Source organism: Octopus sinensis, unplaced genomic scaffold (assembly GCF_006345805.1).
Source record: "Octopus sinensis unplaced genomic scaffold, ASM634580v1 Contig02473, whole genome shotgun sequence".
In the NCBI taxonomy this organism is placed as follows: Eukaryota; Metazoa; Mollusca; class Cephalopoda; order Octopoda; family Octopodidae; genus Octopus; species Octopus sinensis.
In genome coordinates, this window is record NW_021825718.1 from 1 (window position 1) to 14,643 (window position 14,643).

A 14,643-nucleotide genomic window follows, 5' to 3' on the forward strand; every position below is an offset into this window, starting at 1 on the left:
TCTTCTCCCGCCTTCCGCTAGGGGAGAAGAATTTTAATACTTTCAGTCTTTCCCAGTAACTGATATGTTGCATTGAGACGATTTTCTGTGTTTTGAGGTGTTTAATTTTATAAAATTTTTATGAATCTTTGAAATCTTTATATTTTTAAAAATATGTTGAAATAATTTAAAAATTAATTCTAATGTACTTTAAGTTATTGTACATTATAGTATGCTTTAAAAGGATTCTATTATTAGATTAGTATTTTGGATATAACTGTCTTTGTGTACTCCAGTAAAGAAGGTTGTCCTGAAATTGAACTTGCGGTCCTATTGGTAAAATCTCGAATTTGTAATAATATTATATACATGTATATGTATATATATACATACATATGTGCATATATGTGCAGAATGATGCGGTGGTGTTGCTGGGCTTCATATTTATTTCATAGCTCCCATGGTAACTGAGATAATCTAGTATAATAGTCGTGTTTATGAAGGGGCAATAGATGAATAAAGATGGATGGTGTGATGTCATATTTTTTTCATAGCTCCCATGGTTACTGAGATAATCTATTATAATCATAATTGTGTTTATGAATGGTAAAAGGAAGGGGTGATAGATGAATAAGGAAGGAAGGGTTGATGTCATACTTGGTAGTGGGATGATGAAAATTGTGCACTGAAAAAATAAATCAAACAGCATTTCAACTGTGAAAATGTGTGTGTATGTAAAAGGGGAGGGGGTATGTGTGTGTACATGCAATGAAAGTGGGATGGTTCATTTTTGTTCGCTAGGTATTTGGGTTTAGTTTTTGATTTGGTTGGGTTTTTTTTTGTTGGTCAGTTATTTTTAGGATTTTGACAGAAAAAGTCATTCTAAAATTGTTTTTTAATGTAAGCATGCCCAAACAAGTTGAATGCTTACACAGAGAGGTTTTACAGCCACATCATCCAAACCGACCAGGTGAAACCAGGCTTAGCTGCTAGTGTATATATATATGCATATGTATGTGTGTATATATATATATATATATGCAGGCACACTCAATGGGTTGCTTTCTGTTTTTATCTACCAAATCCACTCACAAAATTTTCGTTGGCCTGATGATAGTAGAAAATACTTGCCCAGGTAGCCTTGCAGTAGCTTCTTAACCAGACAGCCATGCAAGCACCTATTAAATATTTATTTAATAAGAATTCTGCTTTATCTTTCAGAGTTTTGGTTCCAAGTCAGGGAAAACTTCTGAGAAAGTAACAATATCAAATTGTGGAGAACTTTGTTGCTGAACCCAAGTTTGAGTAAAATAACCCAAATGAATGAGGGAACACATTGGCTGCTCTGAATTTTCATTTTCTAAAATTGTGTTTATTTTGATAAAAGAAAAAAAAAAAAAGGGTTTTGAATCTCTTTAATGGGGGAAACTTAAAATGGTACATCAAGAGTGTATTCTATCAACATTTTTTTTTATCATTGCTGAATTCAATTCATGGGAAAAAACTGATGTACCCAGTGTCCTGGCCAGACACATTTCTTCAACAGTATAGAAAATTAAGTAGCATGTCTGGGTGCTTGAGATAATCATCATCACCATCTTCATTTAGTGTCCAGTTTCCATGCTAGCATGGGTAAGACAGTTTGTCTGGAGCTAGTAAATGGGAGAGCTGCATTGGGCTCCAGTTAGTTTTGGCTTGGTTTCTGTGATTTGTTTGTTTTCTTATTTAGCCAGACTGGTCTTTGCTAAATTAGCTTTAAGACCCTTTGATTCCAGACCTTGCTTCCACATCTGAAATTTCTTTAGTTCTGGTAGTGATTCAGCTATAAGAACAAGGTCACCAGCATATAGGAGCTCCCAGGGGCAGCTGGTCTTAGGTTCCTCTGTTATGGCCTGGAGGACTCTCATGAACAAAAGGGGGCTCCAAACTGATCCTTGGTGTACACTAAATTCATTGCCATACTTGTTGCAACATCCCTGTACATGGCTTCGACAGCTACTCATCTATCCCTAGCTTCCGCATTGATCACTAGATAAGGGAGCGGGGTACCCTGTCAAAGGCTTTCTCCTTGTCAATAAAAGCCAAGTACAGAAGTTTAGTTTTGGTTAAGCACTCCTAAAAATAAAAAAAGGCTGAGCTTTTGGTATGTTTGATGTGAAAGTTAGAATTGGCAACATCGACCTAGAAAAAAATGTAACATGAGCCCAAAGAAATGCTAAATAGCTATGGAAGTATCTGAGGAAAGCTTAAAGTAAAAGAGGAAAGGGGGGAAAAAAACAGCAAACAAACTTTGAGTTATTGCTTCAGACAGCAACAAAGTGTTTGTGTCTATAAAATGCAGACTGTGGAACTTTTGCAATGTGTGGTAGAAGTTAATGAAAAAAATAAGGTAAGTGCAAAACCTGCATAAAAAGTAGAGCTGAGAGAAGAGCTTGGCAGTTAAGGTATTTGGTTGGTTGGAGAATGTCACAAGTCAAAAAGCTGAACAAATATTTCAACGTTTGATCCTTGCTGTATGAAACCAATAATTTGGCAAGTTACAAAGTGACCTTCTTAGCAGTGGTGCCAAAAACAAAAAGCACACAGTACAGCCTACAAAGTGTCATATTACTCTCACATAATAACAAAACAACAATTAATAAAGAAACTTAAAATCTAGAATTATATTTATTTTACAAATATTTCATCAGTAATAGTTTACAGACCAGTAAAGCAGAAATATTTATGGCAGGGAAATATACAAATGACACTTGAATGGATTGATCAGGTGCCATTAGTTCTTTCGTCGAAGACTTCGACCTCGAACCCCAGGGGTTCGAGAAGGTCCCCGGGATCTTCCTACGTGACCTCTTGCTATTGGACTTCGGGTTGGATGGCCACGCATTATAGCACCTCTGCCTCTTGTAGCACAGCGTACACCCCGTGTACTATACATCATACTACCACGAGAAGTTGATGTAGCCGCAGCTGGGCTGGGGTTAGTGCTAGGTGTAGGTGTAGGGTTAGAGGCCCAAACAAATTCTTCACGTCCTTTTCCTGATGATAAACCAGCACTTGTGCTTGGTGTAGAAATTGTACTGGATGAGGTTGGGTTCTGTAGAAGTGGTGTAGCAGGTACTTGTTGTTGACTTGCTCCAGGAGACTGGTCCCACACAATTGGTTGGATTTTACTTTTGCGCAAACCTTTAAAAGAAAAAGTTTAACATAAATTAGGTTGTTGTTTTCAAGATTATACAAGTTCTTACATTTAATTTCTCCGTAACATTTCCATTTATTATTGGTTAAATATGAACTGCCATGATTTCTTCATTCCACTCCTGACAACTAGCTGTTTTAATTCCAGTTCCTTCCTTACTTTGCATATTGACAAAATAACAGATATATTGACATAAATTATAACCCCAAATTAAGCAACATCAGCATGATTACTTATGGATTTCATTAACATTGATTTTGTCTTGAAAAATAATATTGGAGTTATGAACCACAAATATTTTAGCAAGTCACACTAAACTGATTATGATGCTTATGTATAGACATCATCTGACTTGCCAATGATAGCACAGAGGTATCAATGGCTATTGTAACAGTTCAATAGCATACAGATGACAAATTTTAACAAGATAAAATAGGATGGCATTCATCCTTATAAAAAGAATTCATCACATAAAACTATGTTTCATACCAATAACATTGATGGCTAGGGACCAATATGCTTTGAAACAGATTGTGGTGGTGGTATTAGAGATGCTCAATGGAATCTTGGAGGCCTAGGTTAGGCCATAAAATTTCATAAACCTCATAATCAGTATGGAGTTAATTTTCCCTGCAGTTTCTGAAGTTCTCACCAAATACAACCAACTCAATTCCACTAATTAACAACGAAACAACGAGATAAATTGGCTGAAAATGTACACTTTTATAGCATTTTGCAAACAAAGAATTATTATTTGCAAGACAACTTGTAACTGATATAAGAGGAGAATTTATATTTGCCTTCTCTGCAAAGTTCTTTTAAAACCAAAAAAAAAAATTCACTTTCAAAAATAGTTGCTTGGGCAACTGCATCAATGACTTACTTGCCATAAAAATCTTTTAGTTTAAAAGATAACCCAGACATGCATACGTATCTAATGTTATTACTGTCCATTGTGGCATTAACCAACACAATTTAATTGTAAAAATGGTTCAGTGAATTAATCTTTTAAGGAAGTTACAACAGCTGTGAACAAAATTGCATCTTAATGAAAAATTAATGAAGAGTATTTTCAAAAGTAGCTACTTTGTGCTTAAGTTCAATGGTTGATGGAAAGCTAACTTATTTGATATGTTTTTATGGAGTTTTTGATTATCAATAAAGTATGTCTCAAGAAAACGTGACATTGCCTGTCTGTTCAATATTACTTAGAATGTTTAGAAATGAATTTGAAATTACAATGGAATAACATTCATTTCAACATTAGTATTTAAGCACACTATAGGGTAATATGAATTTTATTAATTTGAAAAGTTATTAAAAAAAAAAAATATTAGTGATGAAATTTGGCAAAATTTTTTGTGATCACCTGGAGATGATCCTTAAAGACATAGTGAAAAGAATTCAGTTTCTTCTTTCACTGGATGTTCCATATTGGTAATTAATCCAATATTTGTCTGCAAAAATTTTAATTGCTTAATCTTCAAACATTTTCAGTTTATATTCTATGCACAAGTATTAGTAGTTATTTTGACATTCCATGTTATATTGGTGGAATGACTTATGTACCAGTAGTCTTTTAATGTCAGGGTGTGGCTAAACTTTATGGCAGCCGGTGTATATTACTTAAAGTTTAAAGGAAACGGCCTCACCCCCACTAAAAAAAGAAAGAAAAAAAAACCCAACAACAACCAATTCTCACCTTGAGGATCGGTACTGCTGCCACCGTCATCTTCAGAAGCTGATGGTAAACCTTGTTCACCAGATGTAGAAGCAGCCTGACCCTCACGGGCAGTCCTGGAAGCTAAGTAAACAGAACACCTTATTTAACTGTACAGGCTGGTGAGTGGGTAATAGTTGTTACATACACTGGAATGGGGGTGGGGAAAGTGAAATGACTAATAAGTGAACAAGAAGACCAAATTGTACACAACAGTTTGATGCCTGAGAGAGAGATCTATTTCTTGTAAGGGTAGGAACAACTGGATAAAAGTTAATAGTGTTTTTGAATTTTTAAAATTCAAATGTTGACAAAAGAGTTTCAATGGAGAAAAACTTGGAATAGGACCAGACTAGGGAAAAGGAATTAAGAGATTGAGACAGAGACTTTTCAGGAATGGGTGGATGGAAATATAGATACATATAGATGGATATAGATGATAGAAAGACAGAATTTACCCATTTCTTCTGTAACTATATCTTCTTTTGGTGTGTCAGTTGATGAGGCAGAACTGTAAAATAAAATGACTGAATACAGGAACAATTCATTTTAGGATCAATATTAACTAACAACAACTATCACAAACATACTGAACTGGTTAAAATAAAGGGATGAAGGAATATATGTACCAGTAATCTAGTGACATGGTCTCAGGCTCAGTCCCACTGTGTGACACCTTGGGAAAGTGTTTTCTGGATTTGGTAGGAAGTTGTGGGTACATGTGTAAGTGCTTATTGCCTCCTAACACATTTTGCTGTGGCAATTTCAACCACCGCTTACAGTTTCCTTTATAGCATTGGCTGTTTATTTCTTGCAGTTGTCAACTTCAAGCAAAGAAGGAATTGAAGACCTTAAGCACAGGTCTTCCCTTCAGAGCAAACCAATAAAGAAAAAAAAAAAGCTAATTAATAGAGATAAATTTGTCTTGCATCCTTTTAATACCAGAGGAGCCTGTATTGTGGAACTTGTTTTACCAAAGGATTAACAGGCTGCATAATAGGAAACCAACAATAGCCTATAATTTCAGTCACTTTTGCAAATCTCGGAGAAATATAAAAAAAAATTGTGACAGTGGCTGGAAGGGAACTGTAAATGTCAAATGTAATTCCTATTTTCTCACTTTGTTTTGTATTAATCATGCATTATCTTAGAGCTCTGAAGTTTTGATGATGATTGTTTATTTTTTAAGTGTGACAGGCTAGTTTGAACATAAAACAAGTGGAATATTTTGGATGGATATGGCCAGTTTAAATGCTAAAGGGTTAAAGAAAGCTTACCAAATTATGTATTTAATGCAGATGCACTAAATACAGAATTTTAAACAAGTTGTCATTTAACAACAAAATGTTCTTCGTTCAGTAAACCTATAATGAAAGGTGTCTTCACTGTGACTATTCCATCTTTTTGTATTCCTTAGAATATGCTATTCAGCATGTTCTTTTTTTAAGACAGAGGATGAATTGAAGGAATTTAACTGTTGTTTCTTGTGAAACAAATGATTATGTTACAAGCAGACAACAATGGAGCATTTGTGTGGAGGCAGTTTCTTTGATATGTTTATTTACAAGTTAGTCTTGATTCGCTGGACCTAGAAGGGTGCATTGTGTGTTAGTAATAGAAGGGTGTTATGTATAGTAAACATGAAGAAAATTGGACACATAGAAATGAAACAAAAATCTCTTCTTGACTTACCTGGTCCCCTCTTTTGCAGGTGGTGGTTCCTTATTTGTACTATCTCCTTGTAATAGCTGTTGGGGAGGAGTGGAGCTTACAGCAAAGTTACTGAAAACCACAGTTGCAGAGCCACCTTCGAAAATATAACAAAAATACAGATAATGGTTTCAAATTTTGGCACAAGGCCAGCCATTTTTCTTCGCTTGTTGGGTTAGTCAATTACATTGACCTTGGAGCCTAAATGGATGAAAAGCAAAAGTGACCTTGGCAGGAGTAACAACATTTCTGATTTAGGCACAAGGCCAACAGTTTTGAGGGGAAGAGGTTGATATCATTGAACCCAGTACTTTATCAACTCCCAAAGATAAGAAAGGCAACATTGTCCTCACTGAGATTTGAACTGAGAACGTAAAGGGATGAAAGAAATGATGTAAAGCATATTTTCTAAAACCTTAACAATTCCACCAGTTTACTAGTCATAATAATTACTATTTCTATCATAAACACAAGGCCCAAAACTCAGAGGGGAGAGTTGATACCATCTTCCCCAGTAATTTATCTTTCTGCCCCAGTATCCAACACCCAAAAATGTCACACGTACACAAATACAAGTACACACACAGGTCCAGAATAATATAACTTATCAAAAAGATTTCACTCACCAGAAGTAGTCACTTGATGAGATGTGAAAGGTAAGTTACGGACTTGACCATCATCAAACTGCGAAAGGTCCATGCGAGTATCGTCCATGCCCAAAGCTAAAATTTAGACAGATCAAATATACCTGAAGATATACTCTGGTTTAGCATTATATTGTGTTTATACATTTAAGTTAGATGTCTCTTAAGTCGAGAGAAACAGAGATTCATAAATGACTAAATTAAAAATGGTGACCTTCATGCTCTTCAACAGTAACTGAATAAGTGAGGTGAAATGTTTACAAGTGGCATTGAATTTGGTTTATCAGTACCATGTTGCTACTGGCAGCTATCCATGAGCATACAGTACTACATACATGCATGTGGCCACCTACATACACACAAGGTGTTTTTTCAATCCATGTAGAGAGTGAAGAATAAAATGGAAAGTAATAGCAGAGAACTGTAAAGGAGAAACCAAGCCAAACAATGAAGAAAAAGGTAAATGTAATAACTGATGTTGACACCCATTTTATTTGGCTTTGAACTATTTAAAAACATTAAATGGATCATCACTAGCCACCTCTACCAACAACCACCACCATTGGTACTGCAACAAGAATATAGCCCAGTGGTTGAATAAGAAGTTACAGTGTAATAACAAAAGTATAAATGTTATAAAATAATTTTCAAATACGAACGAAGAACTGTCATGAGTCCAGTTAGTTGAGTCAGTGATATTTCTCACTTACCACAGCATCTCAGTTAGATTTGTTTTACGGAGTAATGCTAAATATTCAATAAGTTTGAGAATTAGCTGTTATAGAGATCTAACCATAAATATTATTCTGATTAACAACATTGTTAAAAACTTCACTCTGTTTGCTGTAACTTTAGACAACATCAGAAACTTAACATTTACATAAGACACTCTTAGGCAAAAACAATTGTTTGCCTATGTCAATCCAATAAGACATTGCCTGCCCCAAATCCTCTCACTACAACCAGACGAAACAGTTCTTATTTCTAGTGCAACCTTTGCTGATATGGACCATCACAACTTTCCATTCTACTAAAGTTGATTACGTTTACAACATGGCCATCATCAACAAGAAGCAACCTTTACTAACAAAATAAAGCACCAATCAAGAAATGTGCATAAAATACTTTACCTCCCTGTGATTCTAGCTCAGAGTGGCTGACTCCCTCTCCTGTTCCAAAGACAAAGCGTTGAGGCACTTGTGGATAGCTAAAGAGAGAGAAATTGTAAAATAAGCAAAGACCATTTTTAGCTTCACATTTTAGAGCATTTGATAAGACAATTTAACACAAGCTATGATCCTACACAGGATTTTACTATTGTCAAAACACCAGTTTATTTCTTTTCTGGACAAATAATCTAAGCATGTGTGTTACTATTATTTTTTATACTTTACTTTGATCAGTATATTTTATAATCACTTCCACATTCTATATATTTATACAAATCTCTTGTCAGATTTCTCTTTTATTTGGAAGTGAATGAAAAAATGGATTTCAGTCAACAATTTAAACACCCATCCAATTTTTAAGAGATTCTGTTAAAGACCATTATTTGTAGTGAAAATCTTAGAAAAATATGTAGCATTATAGTTTTGGGATGAACAGAAGTTAATCAGAACACTTTTTCTCCACCTGTACCTCCCTCTTTCCAATCTCTATTCTTTTGTTTTTACTTCTCTACTGTAGTCCTATTCAGAAAAAGGGGATCTTATGCTTGCAAGTTGCATATGGCTGTCTCATGAATGTTGATGACATAAAAAAAAGCATTCAGTACATGTTGTAAAGTGGTTGGCATTAGGAAGGACATACTGCCAAAGAAACCATTCCAAAGCAGACATTGGAGTATGATGCAGTTTTCAGACTCATTGGATAATATCAAACAGTCCAATGTATGGACATTAAATGATGATTTCCCAAAAACCCAGAAAGTGGATATTAAATGATGATGGAAAAGAAATGATTTTATTGGTGTCAACATTAATGATGCATGTAAACCAGTCCATTAGAGAAAGAGAAATAGAGTAGCAACAGAAAGGAAGTAGAAATGTGAACAGAGAGGGAGAGAGAGTGTGTGTGTGTGTGTGTGGATGGATGGAAAGAGCGTTCTGGTTAAATCCTGTTTACTCTACAAGGGAACATCTACAGACTTAGTGAAGGATATACGTGGTTGCACAACTGGTTAGAAATAGTAACCAAATCTTCAAATTGCATCCACTATTATTTTACAAAAAGGAAGAATAAATAGGATGTGGTTCTAGATGCCTGAAAATAAGTTAGGATAGCCATGTTCAGAATTCCTCTGATCATAGATCTGTTTGTTCAGGTCTGACCTGTAGCTAAATAACAATCCATGTATTTCATCATTTACTACTGCCTTTTAGGATGATGCTAATTACATTGGATTTCATATTTTATTGATCTTAGGATAAAAAGCAAAATGAACACTGGTAGAATCTGAACTAAAAACACAAGACATTTCCTCTGATGTTCTGACAATTCTGTCGTCACTTGACTGAATTCATAAAAGTATCAAAAATTAGGAAAAATGAAAAGACTGCAAAGGAAAAAACAATTTTTGTATATTTATATTTGTTTTATCTCATTATCATAAATGGCTACTTTGGAAGAAAATGGTTTACAAAAGAGAGCTCTTCCAAGCCATTCATTCATTTTAGACATAGTAGCTGTCATAGATATATTTCAGACATTTTGTTGGACAAACAAGTTCTTCAACAATAATTCTATAACCATTGCTGTATTTCTTGTATTCTCTGTTTGGTTCCTGTATTCTCTGACTAAAAACAATCTTTGCTTCTCTGAACATCGAAATTTCTTCAAAGCCCTCACTTCATCACTGATAACCTTCCGGCTGATTGTGCCAGTATTTATGCAATAATTTTTGAAGTTGGGTTTACCTTAAAGCTTCTGCAAAGCCATCACCACGACGAGGAACAAAAAGTGTTGGTGTGCTGGGAACAGTGCAGTCATCTCCTTCATCAAAATGTGGTCCCTATTCAATAGTGATTAAATCGATTTTAGTGGTGGTCACATGATTATACCATTTAATGTCAAACACTGACTTCAGTAACAATACAAATACATCAATAAAAGTATTGATATTGTAAAGGAAGGTTGAAGACATAACAGCTGAAGGTGTGGATGGAAACAGATACACAAAGTGACTTAGAAAGGATTTGACATCCAGAACTGCAAAGCAAAACTACTTTAAGCCTCCATTTTTGTCCTTCCTCTGCTGTGCTAAATAGAAAGAGTAAGGGGCAACGAAGAAGGATCTTCATATAAGACAGTTTATCAGCTAGACATAGCTAAACCTCCCATTCCATTAACATCCTTAAATAAAAAAAGGAAGGACACATTAGGTGATGGCTGACCCAAAATAATAATTAATAATGATGACAGTACTGCCTGATTGGTACTTGTGCCAATCGAATGTTAAAAACACATCCAAGTGTGATCGTTGCCAGGGCCACGGATTGGCTCGCATGTTGGTGACACATGAAAAGTACCATTTGAGCATTATCATTTCCAGTGTCACCTTACTGGAACATGTGCCGGTGGCATGTGAAAAACAACATTCAATGCCATTGCTGCTGGACTGGCTCCCATGCAGGTAGCACATAAAAAACACCTTTTGAGTGTGTTGTTGCCAGAACCGCCCGACTGGCCCTCATGCCAGTGGCATGTAAAAGCACTCATTACACTCTCAGAGTGTTTGGCATTAGGAAGGGCATGCACTTGTAGAAACTTTGCCAGATCAGACTGAGCCTGGCTCACCAGTCCTCAGTCAAACCATCCAACCCATGCCAGCATGAAAAGCAAACGTTAAATGATGATGATGATGATGATAAAAGAAGTATAAAAAAACTGCATTATTTATGGGATAACCCAATATATAACTATGTATGAAAGTATATATGGGTGCAGACAAGTAAATTCTTGGTTTAATACCATTTCTTAATGACTGGTAAAGCAACTGTGATGGGATCAAAGGACAACCAAAATTAAGTTTATAAGCAGACAGTTTGGTATCCTGCAGTGGTAACAAGCTGGCCATGTGTAAATGATTTCCTTTGAAGGAGAACATTTACAGACAAAAGAAATAAGGAATTCTTCCAGTTTATATATTTGTGACATTATAACGTGGTTATCAATCTTCATAAAAGGAACAACATGATTGTGCTTAGGAATAGACTGAATAGACTGGTTTCTTTAGTTACATCACATATTTAAGATTTTTATTTCCATTAATTTATTTTTGCAACTTTTTATCATTTGTATCTCAATTGTAGTGATTTGGATTAAAGCTTGTTCATTCTATCTTCTTGTATTAAAATTTATATAAACACATACAAAAATACATATATAATCTTAAAGAGGACAACAAAAACATAGAATATTAACCTGAAACATAAAAGGAATTAGTTGTGATCTTCCTGCACTCCCTGCACTGGGTGTTAGCCGTTCCGTGTGTGACCCAATTGAAGTCAGTTGAGATGAGGAATGTTGGCCAGAACTGACAGTCCCGGGACTACTGGTTACCTGACAACTAGCTGTTGAGTAAACAAACAAGAACAGAGGGGAATTAGAACAACAACAACAACAAACAGAATTATGCTATGAAGTTTTTTGTTGCTGTTTTTTATGAAATAAGAGTGATGAAAGACTGGTGGTACTTGTACATGGGTGGAGTGAATTAAAATCAGGTTTCATTGGCCAAGACATTGGTCTGTTCCAACTAGCTTTCAGGAATGAATACCAGACCTAAAGAAACAGTCTTGCTATATATTTTACTGATTTATGATCAATGACTCATCTTCTTAAAATGTTTTTCATGATCTGGAATTGATTAACTTACAATTTTAAATTTTAAATCAAAAACAATTTTACTCCTTTGTATTTTTCACAAGGAAGGTTACTTATTGATAGATTTCCAATATTAATTTTTAATACATAATGTATACCTGAAGATGTAATCATTACCTCAGGTGTGCATATAAATGTTATTATCTATTTCGATTATACATGCACGTGAATGCTGAGATCTATTAGTTTAGTCATGTGTACATGTGTCATCTGTTTTGGATCATACTTGTTCCTCATCTGAAATTTTGCCAGACAGACTATTTAAGCAAATAAATCCTAAGTAGCCGAGTGATATGACTAGCTAAGAGAATGGCATTATTTGTGATTTGGTAGTTAAAATTATGAAACCCTTTTGTATTTTGTTTGTACACTGAGTAGATCATATTCACTTATTCATAAATAATTGCTGCAGTACTCTTACATTTACTGACAGTTTCACTTTTATACAGTATTATACACTTGTGATATCATCACAGTGTATTTTTGATATAGAATGGGGCAGGAATGTTTCTTGGCAAGATGTATCTAATTTTAATAGTATTCCAAACAACAAAACTTCACATATGAAATAACTGAAGTAGTTAGAGAGATCAACTATTCAATTTAGTAAGCTTAACTGAAAAGAATGTATTGATGAAGACATCACACTGTCCCATCCATCAGATAAAGCACTGCTAATATTTTGATAATATTTTTATATACTTGAACTACATATCATTAAGGTAGTGAGCAGGCAGAATCCTTATCCACACCAGAAAACATACTCAGAGGGAATCTCTCCTGTCTTTACACTCAGTTAAAATACTGCTGAAGTTGAATTTGCTTTTCATCCTTTCAGGGTCGATAAAATGAGAAACTATTGAGCACTGGGCTTAATGTAATTAACCAACCCCCTTTCCCCAAAATTTCAGGTCTAAAGAATGTTTAAGGGTTAATATGCAGGCATGACTAAATGGTTATGAAGTTTATTTTACAAGTATGAGGTCCCAGGTTATATTCTACTTGGATGTCAAGTAGTATAAAATATGTGACATTACCATATGGTATAAAGTGTGTGGTACTTTCAACTATAGCCATGCCCTCCAATGGAAACTGACTGACAGGAATTATAGGAATATCTGTCATTTAACTACGTTCAAAAGATTGGCCTTGTCACACACACATACACACTGTTGCACTGAGATTTGTAGAATTCTTATTTTCTCTTCTGTCTTAGCAATTTAGTATGAGTTACAGAGGTTGAAATGATTCATATATTAGTATTAGTCAAGTATTTTAAGACAACTTTAATTTTTGCTAACAGCACAATTAGTGTGTGTGTGTGTGTATGTATCTACACTCATACATACACAATACAAGTAATGTATGTATATACACAAACATATACCACTTGTACTGAACAATTCTTACTCGAAGCACAAGTCAAATATACTCAGCATTTACAAATGTCTTTTTAGTGAAAAAAAGACTTACTTGGCTGTTCCTGAGTTGATGTTTGCTGGGGGTCATCATTTGGGGAATCAATTTGTGTATTGCCATCATTACCGCCATCATTATCATTGTCTTCATCAGTATTATCATCATCTAGAACAGAAAGGAAAAAAAATACCCATCAAAACAAACTTTATTACAATCATCATCATCATTTAACATCCATCGTCCATGCTGGCATGGGTCGGATGGTTTGATCAGGGGTGGTAAACTGAAGGGCTGCACCAGACCCCAGTTTGATTTGGTATGCTTTCTATGGCTGGATGCCCTTCCTAATGCCAACCACTCTGAGAATGTAAGGGTACGTTTATGCACAATGTAACAGAAATATCTATATAGGTGTTCCATTATCATCATAACTTTTAAAGGCAACCTAACAGATGTGGCTACAAAAGGTTAACTTTTGGAATGCTAATGTTACAGAAAATAGGAACACTGCAACTCAATAGAGTCTGTCACTCATCATCATCATTTTATCATCATTGTTTTAATGTTCACTTTTCCATGCTTGCATGAGTTAGCTAGAGTTTATTGAAGCAAATTTTCTAAGTTGCCAACACTCACCTGCTTCCAAAGAAGGTAATATTTCTTTATGGCCAAACATGCTTTCATGGAAGATTGGAAATGAATGACAAAATTTATATGACTATGACACTCATTTACAACTACCCTGCTATGTTAACAGAGACACAGCAAACTTTTTTCAGGTTCGGTCTATCAAGTTCACTTACAAAGCTTTGGTTAGCCTAGGGCTACAGTAGAGACACTTGCCCAAAGCACAAATGCAGTGGGACTGAACCCAAAACCATGTGGTTGGAAAGCAAACCTCTTAACAACACAGCTATGCCTGCACTTTATCTATAAAGCTGAGAATGTGTATGTCTGGCTGTGTCTGTATGTGTGCATCATTAAAACTTGAGAACTACCCAATGAATTTCATTCAAATTTTACACATGCCTTACTTAGGGTCCATACAGTGTCATGGGCCAAAAACATTAACTTCTTGCATAATGCGAGCC

At 35.1% G+C, this 14,643-nt stretch overlaps 1 protein-coding gene across 2 annotated transcripts; it reads right to left on the bottom strand.

Annotated features, from left to right (window-relative positions):
* Positions 1–2,618: 2,618 nt before the first annotated feature.
* On the bottom strand, positions 2,619–13,759 carry LOC115227261 (putative protein TPRXL). Of its 2 annotated transcripts, XM_029798146.2 has the most exons (9): positions 13,607–13,759; positions 11,672–11,820; positions 10,165–10,259; positions 8,380–8,456; positions 7,232–7,327; positions 6,588–6,702; positions 5,354–5,406; positions 4,878–4,979; positions 2,619–3,162 (listed from the first exon to the last, which is right to left on the bottom strand). In XM_029798146.2, the coding sequence occupies exons 2-9, from the start codon at positions 11,678–11,680 to the stop codon at positions 2,753–2,755; spliced, it is 957 nt and encodes a 318-aa protein (XP_029654006.1). In that variant the 5' UTR covers positions 11,681–11,820; positions 13,607–13,759; the 3' UTR covers positions 2,619–2,752. The 2 variants fall into 2 exon arrangements, with proteins under 2 accessions (XP_029654006.1, XP_036354475.1); XM_036498582.1 differs by lacking the exon at positions 4,878–4,979.
* Positions 13,760–14,643: the final 884 nt, after the last annotated feature.